The 24,578-nt window shown below is 41.1% G+C and overlaps 1 protein-coding gene across 1 annotated transcript in view; it reads left to right on the top strand.

Moving 5' to 3' along the window:
- EFHB (EF-hand domain family member B) overlaps nt 1-15,033 on the top strand; it is a 49,516-nt gene extending 34,483 nt beyond the window's left edge. The window contains exons 10-13 of the mRNA XM_004603942.2: nt 3,199-3,406; nt 9,264-9,476; nt 10,635-10,816; nt 14,860-15,033. Coding sequence (XP_004603999.2) covers nt 3,199-3,406; nt 9,264-9,476; nt 10,635-10,816; nt 14,860-15,033 — 777 coding nt within the window. The remainder of the gene's footprint in view (nt 1-3,198; nt 3,407-9,263; nt 9,477-10,634; nt 10,817-14,859) is intronic.
- The last annotated feature ends 9,545 nt before the right edge of the window (nt 15,034-24,578 follow it).

The raw sequence follows: 24,578 nt of genomic DNA, 5'->3' as shown, positions 1-24,578 counted from the left end.
GCAGTGCTCAGGGGACCATATGGGATGCTGGGAATTAAACCCGGGTTGGCTGCGTGCAAGACAAATGCCTTACACGCTGTACTATTGCTCCAGCCTCCCTCCCCCCAAATATATCTTTACTCTTCTCATCTGTAGTATAGGTAAGTCGTTGGCAATAGTCCCAGGCCCTATGAGTATAGCAGGTACATCACGAGAAGTATTGGCCAAAGTCATAAGAATAAGTTTGAGTTCTACCCCACTTACTAGAGTTCATTTGGAGAACTTTATTGTCAGTGAGGTTGAAAAACAGGAGCCCAGTGAAGATCACTAGGTGCTGGTGAGTCAACCTAACCCCAGAATTTAGATTCTCTATGAATAGATGATTCTACCAAGACAGTGACTTTCTTTTAGGAGGTAGAGTGAACGCAAAAATGAATAATTTATTCCCAAAGGATTGCAGCCAGGAGCCATAGAGATGATGTAGATTGAGGCACTTCCCTTTCATTCAACCATTTGGTTCATCACACTACTGCATATGGTCTCCTGAGTATTGCCACGGTTCACTCCCGAGAACAGAGCCTGGAATAGCCCTGAGCATGCCCAGGAGTGGCCCCAAAACAAAACAAACACCAAACAGACAGAAATTAAATACTGGTCCTTTTCATGTGAAGTTAGGATATCACTGGGGTCAACTTAGCTGACATTTTAAATAGTGTAGCACTGTCATCCCTTTGTTCATCAATTTGCTCGTGCGGGCACCAGTAATGCGTCCATTGTGAGACTTGTTATTACTGTTTTTGGCATACTGAATATGCCACGGGTAGCATGCCAGGCTTTGTCATGCTGGCGGGATCCTCTTGGTAGCTTGCTGGGTTCTCCGAGAAGGATAGAAGAATCAAACCCGGGTTGGCTGCATGCAAGGCAAATGCCTTACCTGCTGGGCTATTGTTCCAGTCCATTTTGAATACACTACTATTTTTATTATTATTTCAAAAATGAAGCTTACTAGATTCTTTCCACCTTGTTAGCCATTGAGTTCAAGTTTGTTCACCTCAAAACCATTATTATCTTGGAAAGTCACAGGAATTCATTGGTTAAACGTTCGGTTTCAAGAGAAACCCAGTCACTGGAAAAACATATTAACTTCTTAAGTGGGTTCCGAGGCATTGGGTTCAGAATCTCCCAAGACAACTGCAAGTGGCAGTTACAATGACTTGTAACATAGGATCTGTGGCACCATAAAGGTAATATCAGGGCCTCTGGTACTTAAAAACTCTCAAAATACTGGCATATAAAGCATTAATACTAATTATACATTCAGTTGTGTAAGCCACAGGCTAGTGTATGGTTAGCTTTCCTATACTACTTTGAACAGTACCTGCCCAAACTCCACTACTGAACCTCAGAAAGTCCCCTTCAGACTGAGTGAGACAATGGCGCTAGTGCTCACTGCTCATGTTTGAATCTGTACCCCTCTGAAGTCTGGTACCATGGTATTCTCGGTCAGATGCATATGCCTTTGATCCTCCTTTTTTTTTTTTTTTAACAAGAATTAGAAACGTTTTCCAGGCCTACAGATCTGAGGGGCAGGAATTTATTCAGAATCATCAGACCAGCTTCTCATTCTTCAAGGGATCAACTTCATCAGCATTGTGAATTCAGTCCTTGTCATAAGAGCTGAATACTAGTTAGTGAGTCCTTTTAAGGCTTCCCTTGGGAGCCCATCTCAGAGAAGTGAGGGCTAAAGCTCTTCAGCTGCCAACACCCTCAGCCAAATACTTAGGCCTTTTACTGTCCTCTCCAAATGTACTTAGAGTGGGTTGATAAATTGCAGAAGGGGCTGAGTGGTGAAAAGTCCCAGCTCTTTCGACCCTTCTTTAATAAATACCGTGTGCTCACTTCCTCTCTCCCACTTTCTCCTCTCTGTTCAGACCCTTTATAAATTTCCCTCCGTTCACACTCTGTGGTACTCTAAGGGCTGGGATGGAGCTGGGGGTGAGAGTGCTTGCCTTGCATGGTGTGGCCCTGGGTTTGATCCCTGGCAGTGCCAAAAAATAATAATAATAATAATTGGGGCTGGAGTGATAGTACAGAGGGTAGGGCGTTTGCCTTGCACTTGGTCAGCCTGGGTTCGATTCCCAGCATCCCATATGGTCCCTCGAGCACCGCCAGGAGTGATTCCTGACTGCAGAGCCATGAGTCAGCCCTGAGAATCTCCGGGTGTGACCCAAAAACCAAAAAAAAAAAAAAAAGAAAAATTATCATCTGAGTAGAATTAAAAACCTACCCCTTTCCCTGCTTCAGGATGAGTCTTAGTACTGATTCTTACAGTGAGTCCCTCTTGCCCCGAATCTGAGTATTATGAGTATCATCAATAACCAGGCAAGTGTCTTGAATCTGCCTTGTGATATTAGCCTCTACCTCTCCAACTTCTGCTCATTACCAGACAAAAAAGTGGAGATCCGTTTCCTAAACAGCTGGAACACCAAATGTGTTAAAAACTTTGGAAGCATGGACATTTGTTGAGTGCTGTCAAAAGTAGACAATATTGGTCAAATGAAATGTCTAGCATGAATCAAGCTAATACCTGCTCTACCGCAGTGCAAACGACATGATATAAGAAAAAAACTTGAGAATGAAAAAAAATTCCAAGCCACACCCTGCTCCAGCCAGTGTCCAAAACTGTGCACTTATCAGATCAACTAATGAGAGGCAATTTCACTTAATAGTTGACTATCTTTGTGTAAACGTTCTTTATATGAAGATAGTTCTTACAAAAGGGACTCCTGTTTTTGTTTGCTTTGTTTTTCATTTTGGGGGGGTTTAGTTTGTTTGTTTCTGGTTGGTTGGTTTTGGGGCACACCCTGAGGCGCCGGAGGACCATATAGTGCCAGGGATCAGATATTCTGCACACATATAGCATGCACATAACCTTTTGCGCTATCTTCCATTTCCTCTTTTGTCCTCCTTTTTTCTTTCTAAATTTTTCCACTTTAAACTTTATAGTTTACAAAGTTGTTCACGACCCATTTGTTATAGGCCTTTAATATTCCAACACCAATCCTACCACCACTGTGACTTTCCCTCCACTATTGTCCTCGTTTTTTTTCCAACTTCCCTTTTGTCTTAAACTTCATAATAGATGATGCTTTTGCAGACAATGCTTATTTCATACCTATCTATCTATCTGTGTTTGTTTTGTTTCTTTGTGTTGAACAGAATGCAGATGGGATAATAGATAAAGAAGAGCTTCGGGAAGCTTGCGAGCAGATCAACTTGCATCTAGATGAGAAGGTCTTGGACAAACTCTTCGAATATTGTGATGTGGATAATGATGGGAAGATTAGCCTCCTAGAGTTCGCAAATTATCTTACCTGGAAAGATAAAATACCTCTTAAAGAATATGAAGAGAGGGTTGTTATTAAAGGTAATTAATATCTAAAGATGTGCAAATTTTTCATTTTCTCTGAGCTCAACTTTTATGAACTATAATATTATATATTAAGTACCCATATTTAAAATACATTATATATTATGCATATTATTTGCTTGTGTATGCATAGAAATCTGTGGAAGCATAAGAAATAATTTTTTAATATTCTTTTTTCCCTTGGGACAATAGATGACTGCCTGGGTTCACTAAAACTCACTTTTGGGGGATGGGGAGAGTGGGAGACTACATGACCAATGCTCAGGGCTTAATCCTGGCTGTATACTCAGGGATAGCTCCTGGCTGTGCACAGGGGACCACATGGAATGCTGGAGGTGGGGGAGATGGGAGAGTACGGGGGTGGGAAAACCTAGGACAGCCGCATGTAAGGCAACTGCCCTACCCTCTGTACTCCAGTTCCTGAAACTCACTTTTTAATTTATATTTGCTTCCTTTGATTTTAAAACAAGTAATATTCATCCAAAAAGAAAAACCATTAATAGCAAAAAATAAATAAACTAAACTGAAGTCCAAAACAGGAGTTTCCCAGAAATCCTTTTTTTTAAAAAAAATATTGCTGTCTTAGCATTATTAGTTACCCTTCCCCAGGAAGAACTGTATCACTGTATCATCACTGTTATCCTGTTGTTCATTGGTTTGCTTGAGCGGGCACCAGTAATGTCTTCATTTGTCCCTGTCGCGTGATAGTGTAGCCCAATGGCGTCTGCTTGCTCCAGGAGCATGAAGAGCACATTCTTGTTCTTGTTTTTGGCATATCAAATACATCATGGGTAGCTTACTAGGCTCTGCCATGCGGGAAATATTTTTTTTTTAAAATTAAAGAGGTTGCATGGCCATGAATGCAGCTGCGTGCTCCAGGAAAACTTGTGTCGCTCTCTCCCAGGACTTTTGTTTTGTAGTCTCTGGATCTTGGCCGTTGATGAAATTACATGACACTCCCAGGGGTGTTGGGGGGTGGAGTAAGTTTGTGGGTGTGACTGCCAAGCTACTGGAAAACTGGGGATCTGGGTGGAGAGGAGGCCTAGTCCTGATCCGAGCAGGCTTGGAGATCTCAGACACGGGTTCCGCATGCCTGGGTTTTCTCTGTTGGTTCCTAGGGAGCTAGAGAACCCCAGGAAGAACAACAAGTAAAATATAATTTCACATAAAATATAACCTTTTAATTTTGTCTTTTATTAATTTTATTATTTATCTAAAAAAACTTTCTTTTTGTCGCTGCAATGATGATGATGGGGAGTCATGTGCTTTTGTTGTGCCGAGTGCGCTGACTTGAATGTGGTGTGCTGGGATGCACACCATCCTTGAGGCTCTCTCAGGCCCCAAGTGCAGTGCCCAGAGATGCTACTTAACTTAGGGGACAGTGACAGAGATTGAGTTCATGGCCTCAGGCCCATGCTCGACTTCTAAACCACATCCCTCGTGAGGCATATGATCTCTTCTTGAAAATTTTTTTGTTTTGGATACCAAATGATGCTGGGATAACAACCCCAACAGCCTGAAGCAAAGCATACACTCCAGTCCTAGAGTTATCTCTCTGATTCTTTTATCTTTTTATTTTGTAAGAAAAAAAATATTTTTAACCTGTATTTAAATATTTTCAGGGCTGGAGGATATCCAGGATAGCACAGTGGGTAGGGCTTTGGCCTTGCACGTGGCTCAACCTGGGTTAGATTCCTTTGTCTGTCTCAGAAAGCCCAACAAGCTACAGAGAGTATCCTGCCTGCATGGCAGAGCCTGGCAAGCTCTCTGTGGCGTATTCGATATGCCAAAAACAGTAACAAGTCTCACAATGGAGATGATACTGGTACCTGCTCAAGCAAATCGATGAACAATGGGACGACAGAGCCATTTAAATATTTTCATGATATGTACTATCTCCGTGGCATCATTAGCAATATGTGTGGTTTTAGGTGTATGCATTTAAAACATAGCTAAATTTACAGTGAATGTGACATTTTTTACTGTTTTATTTTTGAGCCACACTCGGTGGTGCTCAGGGCTTACTCCTGGCTCTACTCTAAGGGATCACTCCTGACTAGCCTGGTTGGGGGGGGGCAGGGGGGACAGTGGTGGCCCCGTGGGGTGCCAGGGATCAAATCCAGTTCAACCGTACACAAGGCCAGCTTCTTACCAGCTGTACTACCTGGCTTCTTATCTTTTTGAAAGTTGGCCTCTAATTTTCTGGGTAATTCAAGAGGTTTTATATGGTTTCTCTAAAATTCATTTTCAGTTCCCTCATGTTGATGTAGCTATAAATACCTGGTGGAGTGCAGGGGACCATATAGGGTCCTTACTTTGAAATTTAAATTGGTTACAGATATTTTTAAAGTAATATAGGTAATGTTGGGGCCAGAGAGAGAGTACAGCCGGTCATGCGCTTTGCTTGCATGTGACTGATCAGGGGTTGGACCTCTGGCATCCCATATGGTCTTCCGAGCACTGCCAGGAAGGACTCCTGAGTGCAGAGCCAGAAGTAACCCTGAACGTCACTGGATATGGTAACAGAACAAAATAAAACAATAAATAAAGATGGATAATGTGATCATAATTATTACCCCTCAAAGTTTTTTTTGTTTCTATTTCTAGCTCATTTCTTATGTGAGCTATTATTGTTCCCCAAATAACTCGTAATAGTTTATTTTGCTTTTCTGAATTGTTGTGCCAATTTACAATTTTTATCAGCCAAAGTGGTGAGGTTTTTAGTTATATCTTGTTACCATTGAGTATTATTTCAAATATATTTATAATTCTGTGTTTTATTATACCTCATTTATTTTTTGATTATTAGAATTTTTTAATACAAAATAGTTTTTAATTAAAAAAATTTACTTAGGTGTGATGGAAGAGGAAAGAGAGGAAAACATACACAAGTGAGCATGGGCTTCTCCAGTGTGGAAGAAGCAAAAGAGAGAAATACTTGTTCAAGAGAGAACTCTAGCTTCTCCAGAGTGGAAAAAAGTCTATCAGAAAGTATTTTTTAATTTGTCTGTTTTTTTGGACCGGTCTGGCCATGGTTGGCATTCGCTCCTGGCAGTGCTTGGTGAACCTTGTTGTGTCAGGGATCAAATGTGGGCCTCCTGCATACAAAGACGTACTTAGCTATCTCTCCAGCCTGAGAAGATCACACGTTTAAAAAGTTTCCTTACTCTTAAATTTGTTCTTGGAAAATCCCTCTCTAAAAAGTGAAGGGTCAGAGACATAACTCAACGGACTGAGCATATGCTTTGCATACAGAAAGAACAATATCTGAGTCCCCCGTCCACTGCATGGTTTCCGTAGAATTGACCAGAGGGAGTCACCGAACTCAGAAAAGCCTCAGAAAAAAACCACAAAACTCAGAAAAGACCCAGAAAAGCCCTGGTTTGCAAAGTCCCAACATTTGTGGGTGTGGTCCAAAGTAAACAAAAAACCAACCAAACAAGCAAAGTGAACGAAGACCCTTTTCCCTCCAAAATGTATTTTGGACTTCATTGATGATATGCTTCTCTAATCAGTTTATGGGGCATGTTTTCTATTCTATCTTCTAGAAAGTAAAATAATCTATTTTTATCTAATAACTAATTTAATTATTATCTTGGTTTGTGGACCATACCCAGTAGTGCACAGAAGCTACTCCTAGCTCTGTATCAAACAGCCACGGTACTTTTCCCTTCAGAGCATAACTTAATGGTGCAAAGCAGAAGCCTATTTTTCGACCAGATGGTTTGAAATTTGTTCCTGGTTTAGGGTCTTAGTTTTTTTCAATGGAGTTCTTGAGGTTTTTTTCCTCTCCTAAGAGTAACCAGTTGCCAGAAGGGATTATTTTCTTACACCAAAATGTTCTCTTCTATCTGGAAGAAAGGGCCTCATGCCTGCAAGAGAGTTGCTTTTGAATGGTTTTCTGAAATGTTTGCTACTTTGCCCAGATTTCAAATGTTTTCTTGGGCAAGGCAAGCAGGGCATGAGATCTGAAATTCATAAAGGACTTTTAGACAGGGATTGGTCAGTAGCTGAATGGGGCTATGTCTGCAGACTTTGGGAAAGTCTGTCTTTTTTGATGGGCCGTAGTTACCGAATCTCTCTGGTACCAAGGCACCTTTCTTTATGCAACTCTTGTTTGGGTTCACCAGAAGCTTGAGACTCCTTCTAGAGCTTGAAAGCCCACAGCGCCCTCTAGTGTGAGATGTGTAGTTGCAAACTGAAGAGGGTATCAGGAATTTCAGAATTGACTCAAAGCAAATTAGTCAAAAAAGACAATGTGTCCTAAAATTTTAGTTAGAACTCAAGATTTTTTTTTAATTAAAATTTTTTTTTATTGAATCACCGTGAAAAATGTTACAAAGCTTTCAGGTTCAAGTCTCAGTCACTCAATGATCAGACCCCCATCCCTTCACCAGTGCAATGTTCCACCAACCCCAGTATACACCCCCCTCCCACCCTCCCACCTGTGTGGCTAATGATCTTCACTTTATTCTCTCCATCCCTTGAATACACTCAATATTTCAACAGAAAACTATTATTATTTAGAATTTTCCCCCAACAATCAAACCTGCTGAAAAGGTATCATTTGATAATTTGTTTTCCATTGCTGAGAATGAAGAATATATGAGCTTGTGCGGCTGCAATAGCGGCCGCGTGGTTTTGGATTTCTGATATTTTAGCTCAGTTCACAGTTTCGTGTGCGGCTGCTCCGGATCTCGTCTGAGAGGAGAGCATGCCGGTAACACCCCCATCCCAAGATCTCCTGCGCGCCATGTCACTGCAAGCTCGTACCTCTGGATAGTGGGTTCTAGAAGATGGCGGTCGCCACGTGGGTGCCTCCACTGCCTCTGCCGCCACCCCCGTCGAAAGAAACGGTTGAGAGAGAAAAACCTTTCCCCTCCCGCGGTGGCATGGGGTTGTAGCTCAGTTCACAGTCTAGATGCATTTCCATAAGAAGCCGCTGGGTGCCAAAAGTGGTTAGTAGCCCTCCAGGATCATAGTCTTTAAGGAGCAGAGGAGAACTCAAGATTTTCTCATCTACAACAATTGAGGGAGATTATTTTAACGTAATCGCATCCTGAGGCTACAGTGAGTTCTCAACGCCCTTCTAAGAGTGTTGCAAAACACGTGGGCCTCCTCCCATGATAAAATATACGTGGACTGCTCAGCCCCAAACATGTCTTCTATCTTCACCAGACTCAGCCCTAGCAACAGCTCTAAGCCCAAGATCAACATTATTAAGATATAACTTGAACAAAAGAAAAGGAAAAAATTAAGAGGGCCTCAGAGTTAGCTCAGGGAGCGGAGTCTTGCTTTGCAAACAGGAAGTCCAGGTTTGATCCGTGGCACTTCATGGTCTTATGAGCACTCGTGGGAGTGAGTCCTAAAGCACAGAGTCTACAGTATCTCCCAAGCATTGTCAAGTGTGGCTTACCAACCTACCATTCCCCTCCCCCCTCACATAAAAAGAAAATAAAGCTTTTAAGGGCTGGAGATATAGTACAACAAGCAGGGTGCAGACCTTGCATCTAGTTAATCTGAGTTTGAGTCCCTGGCCCCACATCTAGTTCCCTGACCCCCTCAGGAGCTCTGCCTGATACGGCCCCAAAAACATAGATTTTCAGATTTGTAAGATGTTATTTCAGAATAAAGTGGAGTAACTAAAAGAACATTAGAGTATATCCATATTTTCTGGTAGGTGACATTGGTCTGAATTTGATCTTCCTTGATGAATGGTGGCATCAGAGAAGGGTTGATAGCAGCACAGTTCACTAAAACGGGGACTAAACAGAAAAAGTCATTTTGTTGCAGAGCAATAAGGTCAGAGTAATGTCATTCCTCGACCGTTTTATTTTTCTTTCTTTGTTTAAAGGTAGAAAGCCAAGTTGTGCAAACAATCTTGAAGCTAGTGCTGAAGAATCTGGACCAACTCTCTTGATAAAACCTGAAGATATTGTCTTAAAGGAACCAGGGAGTTCACAAAAGATTTTCCGTACTCTCCTGAGGCCAAGTGACAAAGTTTCTAATCACTATACAACAACTTCTTCTGAGATTGGTGCAGCTGTGGGAGCGGATTCTTCTCTCTGTGAGTATGAAGTGTTATTTTTCTAATTTTAGAGGATCAGTAAAAAGCAAAAGCAAAATGGCCCTCATCTTTTCTTGCGTTGTCTTCAGCCTCTATCTCAAAGAGTCTGTAAACTTCTCAAGCTTAGAACTTTCCGTTCAGTTCTGTATTCTTAGCACTCAGGAGCCTTGATTAATGTAGGTTGAACTGAACCATTGTTAGTGATGACTCAAAATCATTCTATATCAATGAAATTGAAATCCAGTTTGCATTTAAAAACATTTGATTGGGCCACACCCAGCCTTGTGTAGGGGTTATTCCTGGCTCAGTGCTCAAGGTGTTAAACATGGGCTTCTTGCATGCAAATCAAGTGCTCCCACCCAGTAATCTATCTCTCTAGCCTTCAGCATCTGTTTTATACTTATAGCACATTTCTTTTTTTTTTTTTGTGGTGAGAAAGGAATTTTTTTTTAATTTATTTATTTTATTGAATCACCATGTGGAAAGTTACAATGCTTTCAGGCTTATGTCTCAGTTATACAATGCTCGATCAACCGTCCTTTCACCAGTGCACATATTCCATCACCAAAAACCCCAGTATACCTCCCACCCCCTCATTCCCCCACCCCCAACCTGCGTAGCTGATAAATTTCACTTCACTTTCTCTTTACCTTGATTACATTCCATATTTCAACACAAAACTCGCTATTGTTGTTGGAGTTCCCCCCAAAAAACCAGCCCTACTGACAAGGAAGCATTTGATAATTAGTTTTCCATTGCTGAGAATGAAGAGATATGAAGTCGCGCAGCCGCAATAGCTGATAGCAATAGCGGCCACGTGGTTTGGGATTTCTGTATTTTAGTATTTTAGTAACTAAGTCCAGGGAGATTTATGCTAGAAATTGCATAATTTTCCTTCCTGGGGAACCATGGTGCTATGGCTTAGTTCACAGTCTAGAGACATTTCTGCAAGCAGCTGCTGGTACCAAAAGTAGTCTAGCTGGCCTCCAGATCGTGGTTGATCAGCATCAGAGTGGTCACATCTTGGCAGAAAGCCACTTATAGCACATTTCATCCCAAACTATCATATTTCATGTGCTCTGTAGACACATTTGACTGATGATCGTTGTTGTACAGCTCAGTTTCATAATATGTTTCCCTGCTTCATTGAAATCCTAGGCTATCCCACCTATGGTGTCCCAACCATTCGGTCAGACATCCCTGCCCCTCGGATTTGTAGCATCAGCAGCAAAACAAATTATGGTGAAGAGGGAAATGCCTGTTCATTACTATATCCTAACATCTTTGCAAAGAAAGGAATATATGAAAGAGACTTCTTTAAGACCAGATCTAAAAAAGAGGTACAGTGTATTATTTCATAAAGTTTTAATGAAATGTCAGCTTTCAGTAAACCAAGAGAGATAAAATGTTCATATGTTGATAACAACCATATTTTAGGTACTTTGTTTATAAATTTTTTCAGGAGGTATACCAAGAGGTTCAGAGAAAAGGAGAGTGAAAGTGAAAGTCACAGTCACTCTAGTGAAAGAGAGTGGGGTACCCAAGAGAGAAGTACTCTATTTTAAGTATTTTAAAACTTGAAGCTTAAATTTTTTGGGGTGGTTGTGCTACACCAGGCAATGTCAGGGGCTACCCCTGGCTCTGTGCTCAGGGGTTACTCCAGCTAGTGTGGAGGACCATATGTGATACCTGGGGTGGGAGGGTGGGTGTGGGGGATGAGGGGTGGAAGGGTGGGTGTGGAGAGGCAGGTGGAGGGACCACTCTATGCAGTGCCAGGGATTAAACTGGTTTCACTGCCTGCAAGGGAAGCACCTTGACCCCGGCAGTTACAAATCTTGAAGTAGAATTTATCCTATGCGAGGATGCATTATTCATGTCATATGTTCACTATGACCTACACATAAGCTGAAAAGTATTTTTAAATATTTAGATAAATATTTTCCAAAAAAATTTTTTGTTTTCATTTAGCAGTTCTGTTCATTGTGAAAAAAGGGAGTGTCAGCCTCCTCTTTGTGTGAAGGGTTTTATAGTACTGGGTTTCCAGAAGCAGTGTAAGTTTGAGGACAACTCTGTCACCCTCCCTCTGTGCTGTGAATTTATGTCTCAGAGTATCCTTAACAAGCTCTGATAGGAAGTATTTCCTTTCAGTTTTCTGAACAAAACCCCACCATTGTAAATCATGGAGCCTAAAATTAATTTTTTTCTTGTTCTTTTTTTTTTCCTTTTTGGGTCACACCCGGTGGTGCACAGGGGTTACTCTTGGCTCTGCACTCATGAATTACGTCTGGCGGTGCTCAGGGGACCATATAGGATGCTGGAACAACAACCCTGGTCAGACGTGTGCAAGGCAAACGTCCTACCTGCTGTGCTATTGCTGCAGCTCTTTTTTGTTCTTTTTTTTGGATTTTGTTTTTGGGCCATTCCTGAGGTCTCTCGATGCTCAGGGGTCACTTCTGGCAGGGTTCAGGGGATCATATGGGGTGCCTGGGATTGAACACGGGTCAGCTGCATGCAAGGCAAGCACCCTGCCTCTTATACTATCTCTCTGGCCCCCTAAAATAAAATTTAAAAGGAACAAGTTATCAAGAAAAAAATATATATGTATATATTTGCTTTTTGGGTCACACCCAGAGATATCAGGGGTTATTCCTGGCTTTGCATCCAGGAATTACTCCTGTCGATGTTCAGGGGACTATATCTGATGCTGGGAATTGAACCCGGGTCGCCCTACCCGCTGTACTATCGTTCCAGCCCCAGGAAAATATTTTGTTCTGTTGTCATGTCATCTCTCATACTTCTCTTCTCCCCTGCCCCCCCACCTTTTTTTTTTTAACTTGGAAAAAAATCTGCTCCTCCTATCCCAGGTAAATGGTCTTCCTAGTGGCAGGGTGAACAGATTAAGAAGCTTTCTGGGGACACAGCTCACTAGCAGTCAGCTGGGCTTACTAGCAGTGCCCGGTCAGACTAGCCTGTTCAGATCATTTCTGGAGCAGATGGTCATCTGGGGGGGGGGGGATGTGGTGGGGGCCATCTGCTCCTTCGGGACATTTTATTTAGAGCCAGACATGACATGTCTTCTGGGACTTCAGATGAAGGGTTCATATGGCATGAAGTGTACCGGTGCAAGTTTAGTATCCGATTCATTCTAATGACTCATTCTCCGGGAGGAGTAGGGGAGAGAGGCAGGGGAAACTCAGAAGACACTGCCTGTCCGCCAGGCCCAGTGAGGGAACTCAGGACCTCGGGCTGGGGGTGAGAGGAGACACTTCCACACCGTGTCTCCACCTCCCTCAAGCTCTCTAAGGGTCCAGAAGTAAAAGTTCAGAGTTGTCCAAATTAAAAACCCAAACTGTACTTGGGAGCCGCAACTGCCAACAGTTTGCTGCTTTGCGCAATTTCAAGTGTATTTGAGTAGGCTGTTAATCTCCCACACGGCTGCATCATTTCTGGGGAATCTTCGAATTGTTCAGACTCTGTTCAGGAGAGGTATTTTGCAACGGTTCTAGTCCTTCGAGTTTCTTATTCACTGCCTAATCTTTCTTTCCATTTCCCTCTCGCCTTTTCTCCCTGCTTGCTTTCCAATACGTTCTCCACCCCTCCCTTTTCAATAGTTTCATTTTCTTCCCTCTACTTTTTTCCTCCACCATTAGTTCCTTGTTTCTTCTATTTTCTTTGGGACATACGAAGCACATTTTCTCTCCCCCTTGATCTCTTTTAGTAATTATCACTTCAAACTTCAAAGACATTTGTTTTTTAATTAAAAAAACTTCTCTTTTTTTTTTTTTGCCACAAGCAGCAGTGCTTATGGTTAGTCTTGGCTCCACGCTTGGGGGCTGCTCCCACCTGTGCGTGGGGGGCTCATGTGATGAGGGGGATTGACTGGGCCCTCCAAGGTATAGGCTTCAGCCCACCGAGATGCCTCTCCAGCCCAGAGAGGTTGATGTTAAACAAATTTGCTGGTTTTCGGTATGCCCGGAGCTTAGTGTCTGCTGGCGCTCTCCCGTTGGCTCATGTGTGGCACATGTCTTTGGTATTTCCATATTTATGTGAATCCGTAAGGTGAAAGTGACAATGCATGGCTGGGATGCAGCTCAGGTTCAGTAAACCTTTTTTAATTTGGCTTTTTGGGTCACACCTGGAGATGCACAGGGGTCACTCCTGGCTCTGCACTCAGGAATCACCCTTGGTGGTGCTCAGGGGACCATATGGGATGCTGGGAATCGAACCCAGGTTGGCCGTGTGCAAGGCGAACGCCCTACCCGCTGTGCTATTGCTCCAGCCCCTCAGTAAACCTTTTTTATTTAGAGAGGAGAGAATCAATAAATCATGAACTTATACTTTTTTTTTTCCATTTAGTTTTTCTTGCCTTTATTTATTTATCTGCTTTTTGGGTCACACCCGCCGATGCACAGGGGTTACTCCTGGCTCTGCACTCAGGAATTACTCCTGGTGGTGCTTGAGGGACCACATGGGATGCTGGGATTCGAACTCGGGTTGGCCTCCCTGCTGTGCTATTGCTCCAGCCCCTCTTGCCTTTATTTTTAACTTAGGTTTCTGCTACGTGTTTGGTTTGTGGCGGGTACTTAGGCCACAGCTGGCCGGGCTCAGGCCTTGCTTGTGGCCCTATGCATAGGGATCCTTGCTGGGTTTGCCCAGGGACTGTGAGTGGTGACTGAAGTCGGGTGGGTGGCATGAAAGACGAGAGCCTTACCCACTCTCCTCTCCCAGCCTCAGCCCTGCCTGCCTTTCTGTAAACCTGAAAAAGAGTTGGTGGCCCCCAAATAAAGTTATCTTATATATTGGCCAGTACAGTTCAGTACTCTCATATTTATATTATCAAAGTAGTTACAGAATTTAATTATGGCAATTTTCAAATTTGCTTATGCAGAATAGTTTGGGGATAAATATTCATTATCTTAGATATTTAAAAGACATTTTAATTTTTTTTTTTTGCCCATACCCAGTGGCGCCTAGTGCTTACACCTGGCCCGGTGCTCAGAGATCACTCCTGGTGGGGCTCAGGGGAGCACGTGGGGTGCTGGAGGTCGAACTTGGGTTGGCTGCATGCAAGACAAGTGCCTTACCTGCTGTATTCTCTCTCACCCATACAATATATTTAAAATTCTTTAAATTAAAACAGTTTGGGGAGTTTTGTTTGGGGGGCACACCCAGTGGTGTTCAGGTGCTCTTCTGGGCTCTAAGCTCAGGGGTGACCCGTGTCAGTGCTTCAGGGACCAGATATGGTGCCAGATTTGAACAAGGGTTGCAGCCGCTCCACCACATACAAGATGGTACCATCTCCAGTCCCCACAAGACACTTTTAAAATCCAGATTTATAGGCACATAACTTGTGATGTGACTGCCAACATTTTTTTCCTTCTAGATTGCAGATATATTATGTAACATTGGTGTCAAGCTTTCTGATGAAGAATTTGAAAATGTATGGGATCTTGCATCCAAAAAGCATCACCGAGGAGAAGTTTGTGTTGAGACCATCAGAAATGTTCTAGATGAGTTACAACACGCAGAACGAACTAAGCATGAAACAACCATGTGATATTTTGGGAGTTCACTCATTTAAACAGAATTGATAAATCTATCAGGTTCAGTTCGTTTTGGGTTTAGTTATTATGCTATGTTTCAGCAGTCACTGTGGGAAGATTCGTATGTTTGAATGGGAATAAAAGGGATTTGTGATTTAAAATTTGTTTTTTTTTTTTTTTGCAGGGGAGTGGTGGTGGTGGGCATGCCTTGCTGTGCCAAGGTGCTATTCCTGGGTCTGTGCTGGGTGGGTTACTCTGGAGGTGTGCGTGTGGGGGTGGAGTGTTTGGGGACCATGTGGTGGCAGGATTGGAACCTGGACCTCCTGCATGCAAAACATGTTATCCGGACCACTGCTCTATGTCTCCACTCTTTACATTTCTTCTTCTTTCTTTCTCTATAACAACTTGGCATATGTGTACAATTGCATATTGGGTGAAATGCTGGAGTAGGTCACTGAGAGGTTATGACTACTGGTGGACCTGTGAGCTGACCACAGGTAATTGAAATTGAAAAATTGAAAAAATAATTTTTTGGGGGGGAGGTCACACCTGGCGCTGCAGAGGGGTTACTCCTGGCTCTGCACTCAGGAATTACTCCTGGCAGTGCTCAGGGCACCATATGGGATGCTGGAAATTGAACCCGGTCGGCCGCGTGCAAGGCAAATGCCCTACTTGCTCTGCTGTCGCTCCAGCCCCTAAAGACAATTTTTTTTAAAATTTTTATTGAATCACCATGTGGAGGGTTTCATAGTTCTCAGGATTATGTCAGTTATACAATACTCAAACACCCTTCCCTTCGCCAGTGCCCCTATTCCATCACCAACCACTCCAGTATACCTCCCGCCCCCTTTCACCCCCCCGCCCGTCCCCGCCCTTGTAATTGATAAGTTTCATTTCGTTTACGCTTTATCTTGGTTACATTCTATGTTTCAACACATAACTCACCATTGTTGCTGGGGTTTCCCGCCAAAAGGAAAAAGACAGTCCTATTGTCAAGGAATCATTTGATAGTTCTCCATTGCTGAGAATGTAGAGATATTAAGTCCCGTTGTTTGTTACATAACTTTTCTATTTTTTTCCCCCCTCATCCCGCGCCACCGAGTTCACGCCTGTTTAGTATTCACCACGCTGCCTGACAAAGGAAAAAAACCGGAAAAGATGGTTATTTCCTGTAAAGACAAATTTTTAATCAGTAAGTTCTCTGTGATCTAAACCTTTTGCTTGTCATTTATTAGTATGAAAAAACTTAATGTTTAATTTTGATTTTGTAGTGATGCTAGAGTCTCTTATTACTCTGAAGAAAGGGTGGGAGGGAGGACCCTGAGACAGTGGTGGAGGTCGACAGACGCTGGTGACATGTGTGGTGTTGAAATGTACGCAGGAATATTCATCCACCCCCCTTTCTTACCTCCAATAGACAAATCTCTAGATGAATGAAGGTGACTCCAAAAGTTGAAATTTATTCTCAGGTATAGTTCCTCTATGCATCTGCCCATTCATCTACTCATCCATTCATCCTTCCATCTATCCTTCCATCCACCCTTCCATCCTTTGGCTAAGCCTCCTTTTAGTCTTGTTTCCTGAATGGAACCACTAAGAGATGTGTTACCATGTTCGCAACAGTAGAGGGCACCCTAGCATTTCCAAACTTAGCGATGAGCCCACAGAACATAGCCGAAGACACTCAATCTTTGGGGCAAAAGAGAGAATATTAAATTGAAGAGAGGAGATTGTGTCCCAGTGCAGTTCCCCCAAATCCATCGTTTCTTTCCTCTTATTTATTGGAAATAATTAGTTCTTGGAAGAAGCATTTTATTATTTTTATTCTTAAAAATAGAAGAGTTTAGTAGTTTGACTTAGAGAAATGAAAGAAGAGATGGAGAGAGTAAGCACACGTCACAGAGAACTGTTTATGATTATTTTTGAACTTCAGGCACTGTGACAATACTGTTAACGACAGGTTTCGTGCAGACAATGTCTCAATCACACACACAGGCGCGTGTTTCCCACTGACCCCTCCCTGCCTACTGCCCCACGTGTTCTCCACCAAAGTGGGCTGAATTCTGTTCTCTGGTTCTCTTGCCTTTGACCACTTCGTACCTTACCAAAGGAAATATATATATGTGTATATATATATTTATATATATATAATTTCTTTTGGCTTTTTGTGTCACACCTGGCCATGCACAGGTTTACTCCTGGTTCATGCACTCAGGAATTACACCTGGCGGTGCTTCGGGGGACCATATTGGATGCTGGGAATTGAACCCAGGTCAGCCGCGTGCAAGGCAAACGCCCTACCCGCTGTGCTATCGCTCCAGGTCCCCCAAAGGAAACATTTTAAATAGGACGCTAGACTGGACATTTTTATGGACGATGAGCCTTGCCTGTGTAAGGTGAAGGTGAAATATCCAGATGAGATATGAATAAACTTCCGAGTAAGTCACTGTGTTCACACCTCGTGTTTCTGTAGTGTTCAGCACGGTCTTGTTAATGGTAAAATATATTAAAGCCATAAAATTTAATAAAGCCGGGCTGTCCTGGCCCAGGCAAATAAACTTAACACACTTTGCTCACAACAGGGCTAACAAACCAAGAAATTTGTTGGAAATATTATGTGGACCAATAAAAGGTAATTTTATTTTATGTAATAGCCTCTTAGGAAAACTCACCGTGGCTTGATGTGAAGAGCTGGGCTAGTTAGGGGTTAGCACCCCAATCATAAACCAACAATGAAGATAGACTTGAAGGGCATTCCTCCTATTATAAAACATTTACAATAATAACCTTGTAAAAAATAATGGGATCTATTTAAAGCTCATTTATTTCCCTGCTAAGTGGCAATTTCCCATCACTCAAAATGCTAATACTTCCTCCTGAAACCCTAGGGATAATCCAATTCATGTGTGTTCATTAAAAAAAAAGATGGTTAAAATAAGCAGGTGATTCTGTTTTAATAATATCTGTCCTGCCAGCAATAAGACAGTCTCAGGTGCAAATAAATATATCAACAAACAGATTTTCCTTAAAGCACACGGGGTCTCATATCATTTCCAAATTAGCCAATTAGCATGATGCTATTGGAAGTGCTAATTAAAAAGTGCATTTAGACTCAGAAATGTTTCCTGAGAGTAATCTGGAGCATATAGTCCTTATTCCACCTGTAATTACTCTGCTGATTTTCTAACTCTGTAGAGAGAGGTGAACACACCTTCATCTGGGAAGAGGAAAAATAGTTTTTATTTGCTTCTGAAATGAGTGCATAAGTTGAATTGATCAATAAACGCCTTTATTTATTTATACTGTTGGGGATCGAACCCAGGACCTCATGTTTGAGAGACTTAATGCCTTACCACAGAGCCACATTCTAGGTCCTTACACAGTGAGCTTTCGTTTTTGTTTTGTTTTGGGGATACACCTTGTGATACTCAGGGCTTTTCCCTAGCTTTGTGCTCAGGTATCACTCCGGGTGAGGCTCAGGGGACCATATAGGATCTCTTAGGGATTGAACCTGTGTCAGCCACATGCAAGACAAATGCCTACCCTCTGTACTATTGCTCTAGTCACATTAAGTGTGGCTCTATTCTTGCATGTGGCTAACCCGTGTTCAATCCCGTGTGCCTCATAGGATCCCTTGAACCCTAACAGGAGTGACCCCTGGTCACAGAGTCACAGGTAAACCCTGAGCTATGTCAGATGTGGCCAAAACAAGACAAAACAAAACAAAACACAGCCCAAATCAGCTCCTTAAAGTAGAGATATGGTGGGACATCCAGAGATCAACCTGTTTGACCAAGTAGATATAATTTTATATTTCTTCAAATTTTGTAGTAATATATCTATCACAGAATTCTTAGGATTCATAGAAAAATTTTGCTAGAGTGGGTTTGGGGTTTGGGGATGGCAGGGGATGAATGGGAAATATATATATTTGATTGTGATTAAATTAGTACCTTTCAAAGTTTGGTATATATCTAAAATCATCAGTAAATCTTATTAAAATTGTAGATTATATTTTGTCGGTGACTTTTAAGTGGTACTCAGGAAGACTGGGGGCTATTCAGCAATATTTAGTCATTTGGGCCAATGGTTCAGTGCTACGGACCTGCAGATCTGATGCTTCTTGAATCTTACCGTGCTATGGACTGCCGGGGCCACCCTGGCAGTTCTTGGGGACCTTTAGGGCCACATCTGACAGTGCTTGGGAGACCACTTGGCACCAGGAGCTGAACCCTTGTTGAGCCATATAAGGTACTGAACAATCTGCACCCAATGCCTATAGATCATTTTTTCAAAATTAGTATTTAATTGACATACAGTATTTTTTTTAAGTTTTAGATATACAACATAATGATTTCAATATTTATCTTGTGATCATCATTTTACCAATGAAATCTCTTTTTTTTTTGTAATTTTAGAAACAATGTTTTGATTGCTAAGTGGAAGACAGAGTGAAATTTGTTAAAATTGGAATAGTGATAATGCAAAGGATCAATTTAATCATTTTGGGTTTGTTTTTTTTTTTTTACTTTTTTTGGGCCACACCTGGCGATGCACTGGGGTTATCCCTGGCTTTGCATTCAGGAATTACTCCTGTCGGTGCTCAGGGGACCATACGGGATGCTGGGAGTCGAACCCAGGTCGTCAGCCGTGTGCAAAGAAAACATCCTACCCGATGTACTATGGCTCCAGCCCCAACTTAATCACTTTGAAATAATTATCCAGGCTACTCTGAGGGTGTTTGAGGGTTCTAGGGCTACACAGGACCACGCAGGCACCTTCACTCCACCCTATCTCCCTGGTTTCTTCACACTCTAAGGGAACTGAGGTCAAGAAACAAAAAGAAAGAAACATACCCGGATCATACTACATTAGTAGATAGAAATTTCACCAGGTTGTCCTGAGTTTGTCAGTTTCTTGCTAACAGAAGAGACACATCTTTTCTTCTTTCTTTCTTTCTTTCTTTCTTTCTTTCTTTCTTTCTTTCTTTCTTTCTTTCTTTCTTTCTTTCTTTCTTTCTTTCTTTCTTTCTTTCTTCTTTCTTTCTTTCTTTCTCTCTCTCTCTTTCTCTCTCTTCTTTCTTTCTTTCTTTCTTTCTTTCTTTCTTTCTTTCTTTCTTTCTTTCTTTCTTTCTTTCTTTCTTTCTTTCTTCTTTCTTCTTTCTCTCTCTTTCTCTCTCTTTCTCTCTTTCTCTCTTTCTTTCTTCTTTCTTTCTTTCTTTCTTCTTTCTTTCTTTCTTTCTTTCTTCTTTCTTTCTTTCTTTCTTTCTTTCTTTCTTTCTTTCTCTCTTCTTCTTCTTTCTCTCTCTCTTTCTCTCTCTTTCTTTCTTCTTTCTTTCTTTCTTTCTTTCTTTCTTTCTTTCTTTCTTTCTTTCTTTCTTTCTTTCTTTCTTCTTTCTTTCTTTCTTTCTTTCTTCTTTCTTTCTCTCTCTCTCTTTCTCTCTCTTTCTTTCTTTCTTTCTTTCTTTCTTTCTTTCTTTCTTTCTTTCTTTCTTTCTCTTCTTTCTTTCTTTCTTTCTTTCTTTCTTTCTTCTTCCTTCCTTCCTTCCTTCCTTCCTTCCTTCCTTCCTTTCTTTCTTTCTTTCTTTCTTTCTTTCTTTCTTTCTTTCTTTCTTTCTTTCTTTCTTTCTTTCTTTCTTTCTTTCTTTTTTTCTCTCTTTCTCTCTTTCTTTCTCTCTTTCTTTCTTCTCTCTTTCTTTCTTTCTCTCTCTGTCCCAATGAAATCTCTTTTACCAACTTCTGTTGGCAACTTTGAAATTTGGACTCCTATCTTATGGATTGTAATTCCCATGTTATGTATCACACACCTTTGATTTATTTGGTAGCTGGAGGCTGGTACCTTTGGATCCTGTTTTGCTCTCCCCACACTCTCTTCTCTATGATCACCAATGATTTGTCTTTTGCTTCCACATATGAGTAAAATTGTGTAGTATTTGTCTCTGCCTTATTTCACTTAACATAATATCCTCAAAGCCCATCCATGTTGTTGCTAATAGGAGACTTTACTCTTTTCCTTGATTAAATAGTATTCTAGTGCACTGATACCATATCCTTTTTTAATCCACTGAAAGACACTTAGGTTGTGTTCATATCTTGGTTCTTGTAAATAATGCTACAGTGAACATAGCAATTCATGCATACTATTTTTGTATTTTAATTTTATTTATGTAAATACATTGTTAAATAAATGGTAGTTTTAATTTTAGCTAACAAAGGAAATGACACAATTTTCTAGAGTGACTGCAGAAATTTATATTCCCTTTAGTAGTTCATGACATTATCCTTTTTCCATATTTTCATGGAAAGTTGTTATTTTTGATAATAGCTATTGTAATCGGATTGTGATGGTATCTCATTGTGATTTTTGACTTGAATTTCCCTTATAATAAGTGATCTTGAACCTCTCTTCATATGTTTGTTGGCTATCTGTATTTCTTCTTTGAAAGATATTCAGTTATTCTTTCCATTTTAAGAGGGGATTATTTAGAACTGAATGAGTTCTTTATCTATTTTGAATAGTAACTTGTAACAAGAATCACAACTATCTTCTTTCCTTCAGTAGGTTGCCTTGTCAATTTTGTTGGTAGTTGACTTTGCTGCACGTAGTTTGATGTAATTTCATTTATTTACTTTTGCTTTTTGCTCTTGCCTTTGGAGACAAATCCAGAAAAATATCACTAAGGCTTATATTAGGAGATTAGCCTCCTATGTCCTCTTCTAGAAAATTTCTTTCTTTTTTTTTTTTTTGTTTGCTTTATGGGTCACACCTGGCAATGCAGAGGGGTTACTCCAGGATCTGCATTCAGGAATCACCCCTGGCGGTGCTCAGAGGACAATACGGGATGCTAGGAATTGAACCCAGGTCAGCTGCGTGCAAAGCAAAGGCCCTACCCGCTGTACTATTGCTCCAGCCCCCTAGAAAATTTCTTAAAGTTCATTGATTGATTTTAGCCTCTCTGGAAGTTTTGAGGGTCACTAGGGCTATATCCAGGTTGTCAAACCCTGGGCTCTGTGCATGCCAGGAATGCACTCCAGCCCTCTGAGTTACTACCTAGTCCATGATTTCAGATATGATATTTGTGGTTTTTTGAGTTATTTTTAGTTATGACATAAGATAGTGGTATAGTTTTGATTTTTTTGCAGCATGCAGCTGTCCAGATTTTTTTTACCATTTTATGGAAGAGACTTTTTCCCCCCACTGAATTTTTTTATCTTTGTTTCAAATTGATTGCTTGCATACTAATGGGTTTATTTCTTTGCCTCTATTCCATTGAGCTATGTGCCTGTTTCCAATATCATATGGTTTTGCTTGCAGTAGCTTTTAGTATAGGTACAAATAATGTGATGCTTTCAATCTTTCCTTTCTCAAAATTTCTTTGATTGCTTAGGATTTTTTGCAGTGTCAATGTAACAGAAAACTCTCCATCTTGGAAATCCTGGAAATAAATATATATTTTTTGACAATCAGAGTCATCAGATGACTCTTATGAAATTTGGTCCAAGCAGGCCACCTCAATATGGATAATTGATTGCTTTTAAGCAGAAAAAGCTAACATAGAGCATTGCCAAGAAAGGGAGAGAAATAAGAGCCCCAACTATAATAATTATGCACCTTGATCCACCTTTGTCTGAATTTGTACTTATGTGAGTAAGCATAAATTGCTTTTGCATCAATCTGTTTTTGTTTTAGCATAAAGAATTATGACTATTGTAGCCCAATTTTTCTTGATTAGTCCACACTGAAGAAAGTTAGAAGTGGGAACAAGATGGTCAATGATGTAGAGTCTTTGACTAGTGACTTAAATGAACCGCTTATCCTGGGTTATGCTCTCTTTATTTCCCTCCCCACACTGATCTTTTTTTTTTTTTAAATAATTTATTGAATCACCATGAGTTCCAGGGGTACAATATTTGTGCATTAATCCTTTCACCAGGATTACTTCCTTCCAACTTTCAATGTTTCCAGTTTCCCTTCTTCCCCAGCCTGTCTCTGGTGGGCACTCCCCACCTTTAGGCAGTTTGGTTTACAATACTGTCACTGATTTGTCATCATGCATATCACTTTACCTCTTTTCAGAACCCTGTCCAGAGCGACCATCTCCCTCTATCATTGTTGCAGTGGTCCCTTCCCTCCCCTACCTATTTTTCCCTGACAGTGGCAAACTTTCTACCAAAGACTCATTCTCCTGCCCTTCATTTCTTTAATCTTTGGGTCTTAGTCACTCCCCTACTATGTGTTTTTAAATCCTGCAAATGAACAAGTGAACCTGGGTTTTATTATGTGATTATCGGGTGTTTGCACTTTGGAGCTGATTGTCTTGAAAGGATCCTTGGGACCTCACTGGATTGTTGAATGGAATTCCAGAACACTCTGTTATAGAGAGAAGGCATGTGGAGAACTCCACAGGGCGGAGATAGAAAATAGAAAAAGAAAACTGACAGAGGAACAGGAGGTACCCCTTGCTGAGCTCCTAGTTGAGCACAGTAACTCCTTGATGTAGTCAGCACTTCTGGAGTTGAAAAAGTGCCTACTTAAGACCAGTCAGCACAGGGAATGATGCGAAATAAGTGTTGTCCTCATTCCTCTTATTGTTGCTGTTGTTATTTGACATGCTCAGGGATCACTCTTGGCTCTGTGCTCAGAGACCATGCCTGATGCTGCTCAAGGGCTTGGGTGGACCGTATGCATTGCTAAGGATTAGCCAGGTTTTGCTGCGTGCAAGGTGAACATCAAGGTATCCAAATGGGGAAGTGGTTATTAATAAAGTGTGGTCTTTACTATATTAGGAGAGGTAGAAACCTTCCTTGTACTACCTCTCTAGTCCTAACTGATGTCATCTTAACAAACTAAATTTTGGGATATTGTATTGGCAGCATAAAGTAACCGAAATAGTCAAGCTTCAATAAAGTAAATCTTATTTTTTAAAGAGTAAATCATAAATACTTATCTAAGTTAAAGTGCCAATGATATGCTTGCCTTCATTCATTTGTTTGTTCGATACAGCATTTAATAAACGTCTCCTATGCATTAGGCAATACAAATTTGTAAGGTTCCTAGGGAAAAACTATAACTGGTGAGAAAATGTGAATAATCACTATGTAAATAAACAAAGAAATTTTTTTAAAAAACTATCTTTTTCAGAAAAATTAAAATGACCTTGACTGTGAAGAAAATGACTTCCGACTAATCAATACTGACAACTAAATCTGCCAGACAAAATTGAAAGAAGGAGCTTGTGTTTAAGGCTTTATCCTCTGAGGTGTATAAAAGTTTTCTACATTTATGGACAAATAAGTCATTTTGAGCTTTAGAGCTCATTTTAGAGCTTACATTTTCATTGTAAGAAGTCACCATTTCCTGCTTTAATCTGCAGCGAGGAGAAAGCCTTCTCCTGCAGCAAAAACATGGACATCATGACCACACTTTGGATTTGCGTTTTGCCACAGCTTTGATATGCTTTAACCTCTTGGTCTGATCAATTCATCACTTCATCTCTGAGCATCTGAACATCATGTGTTCGTAAAGCTGACATTCCAATCATACCTTACTCTTCAGGGCC

The sequence above is a fragment of the Sorex araneus genome, chromosome 4, assembly GCF_027595985.1.
Source record: "Sorex araneus isolate mSorAra2 chromosome 4, mSorAra2.pri, whole genome shotgun sequence".
In the NCBI taxonomy this organism is placed as follows: domain Eukaryota; kingdom Metazoa; phylum Chordata; class Mammalia; order Eulipotyphla; family Soricidae; genus Sorex; species Sorex araneus.
This window is presented reverse-complemented; position numbering and strand designations above follow the sequence as displayed.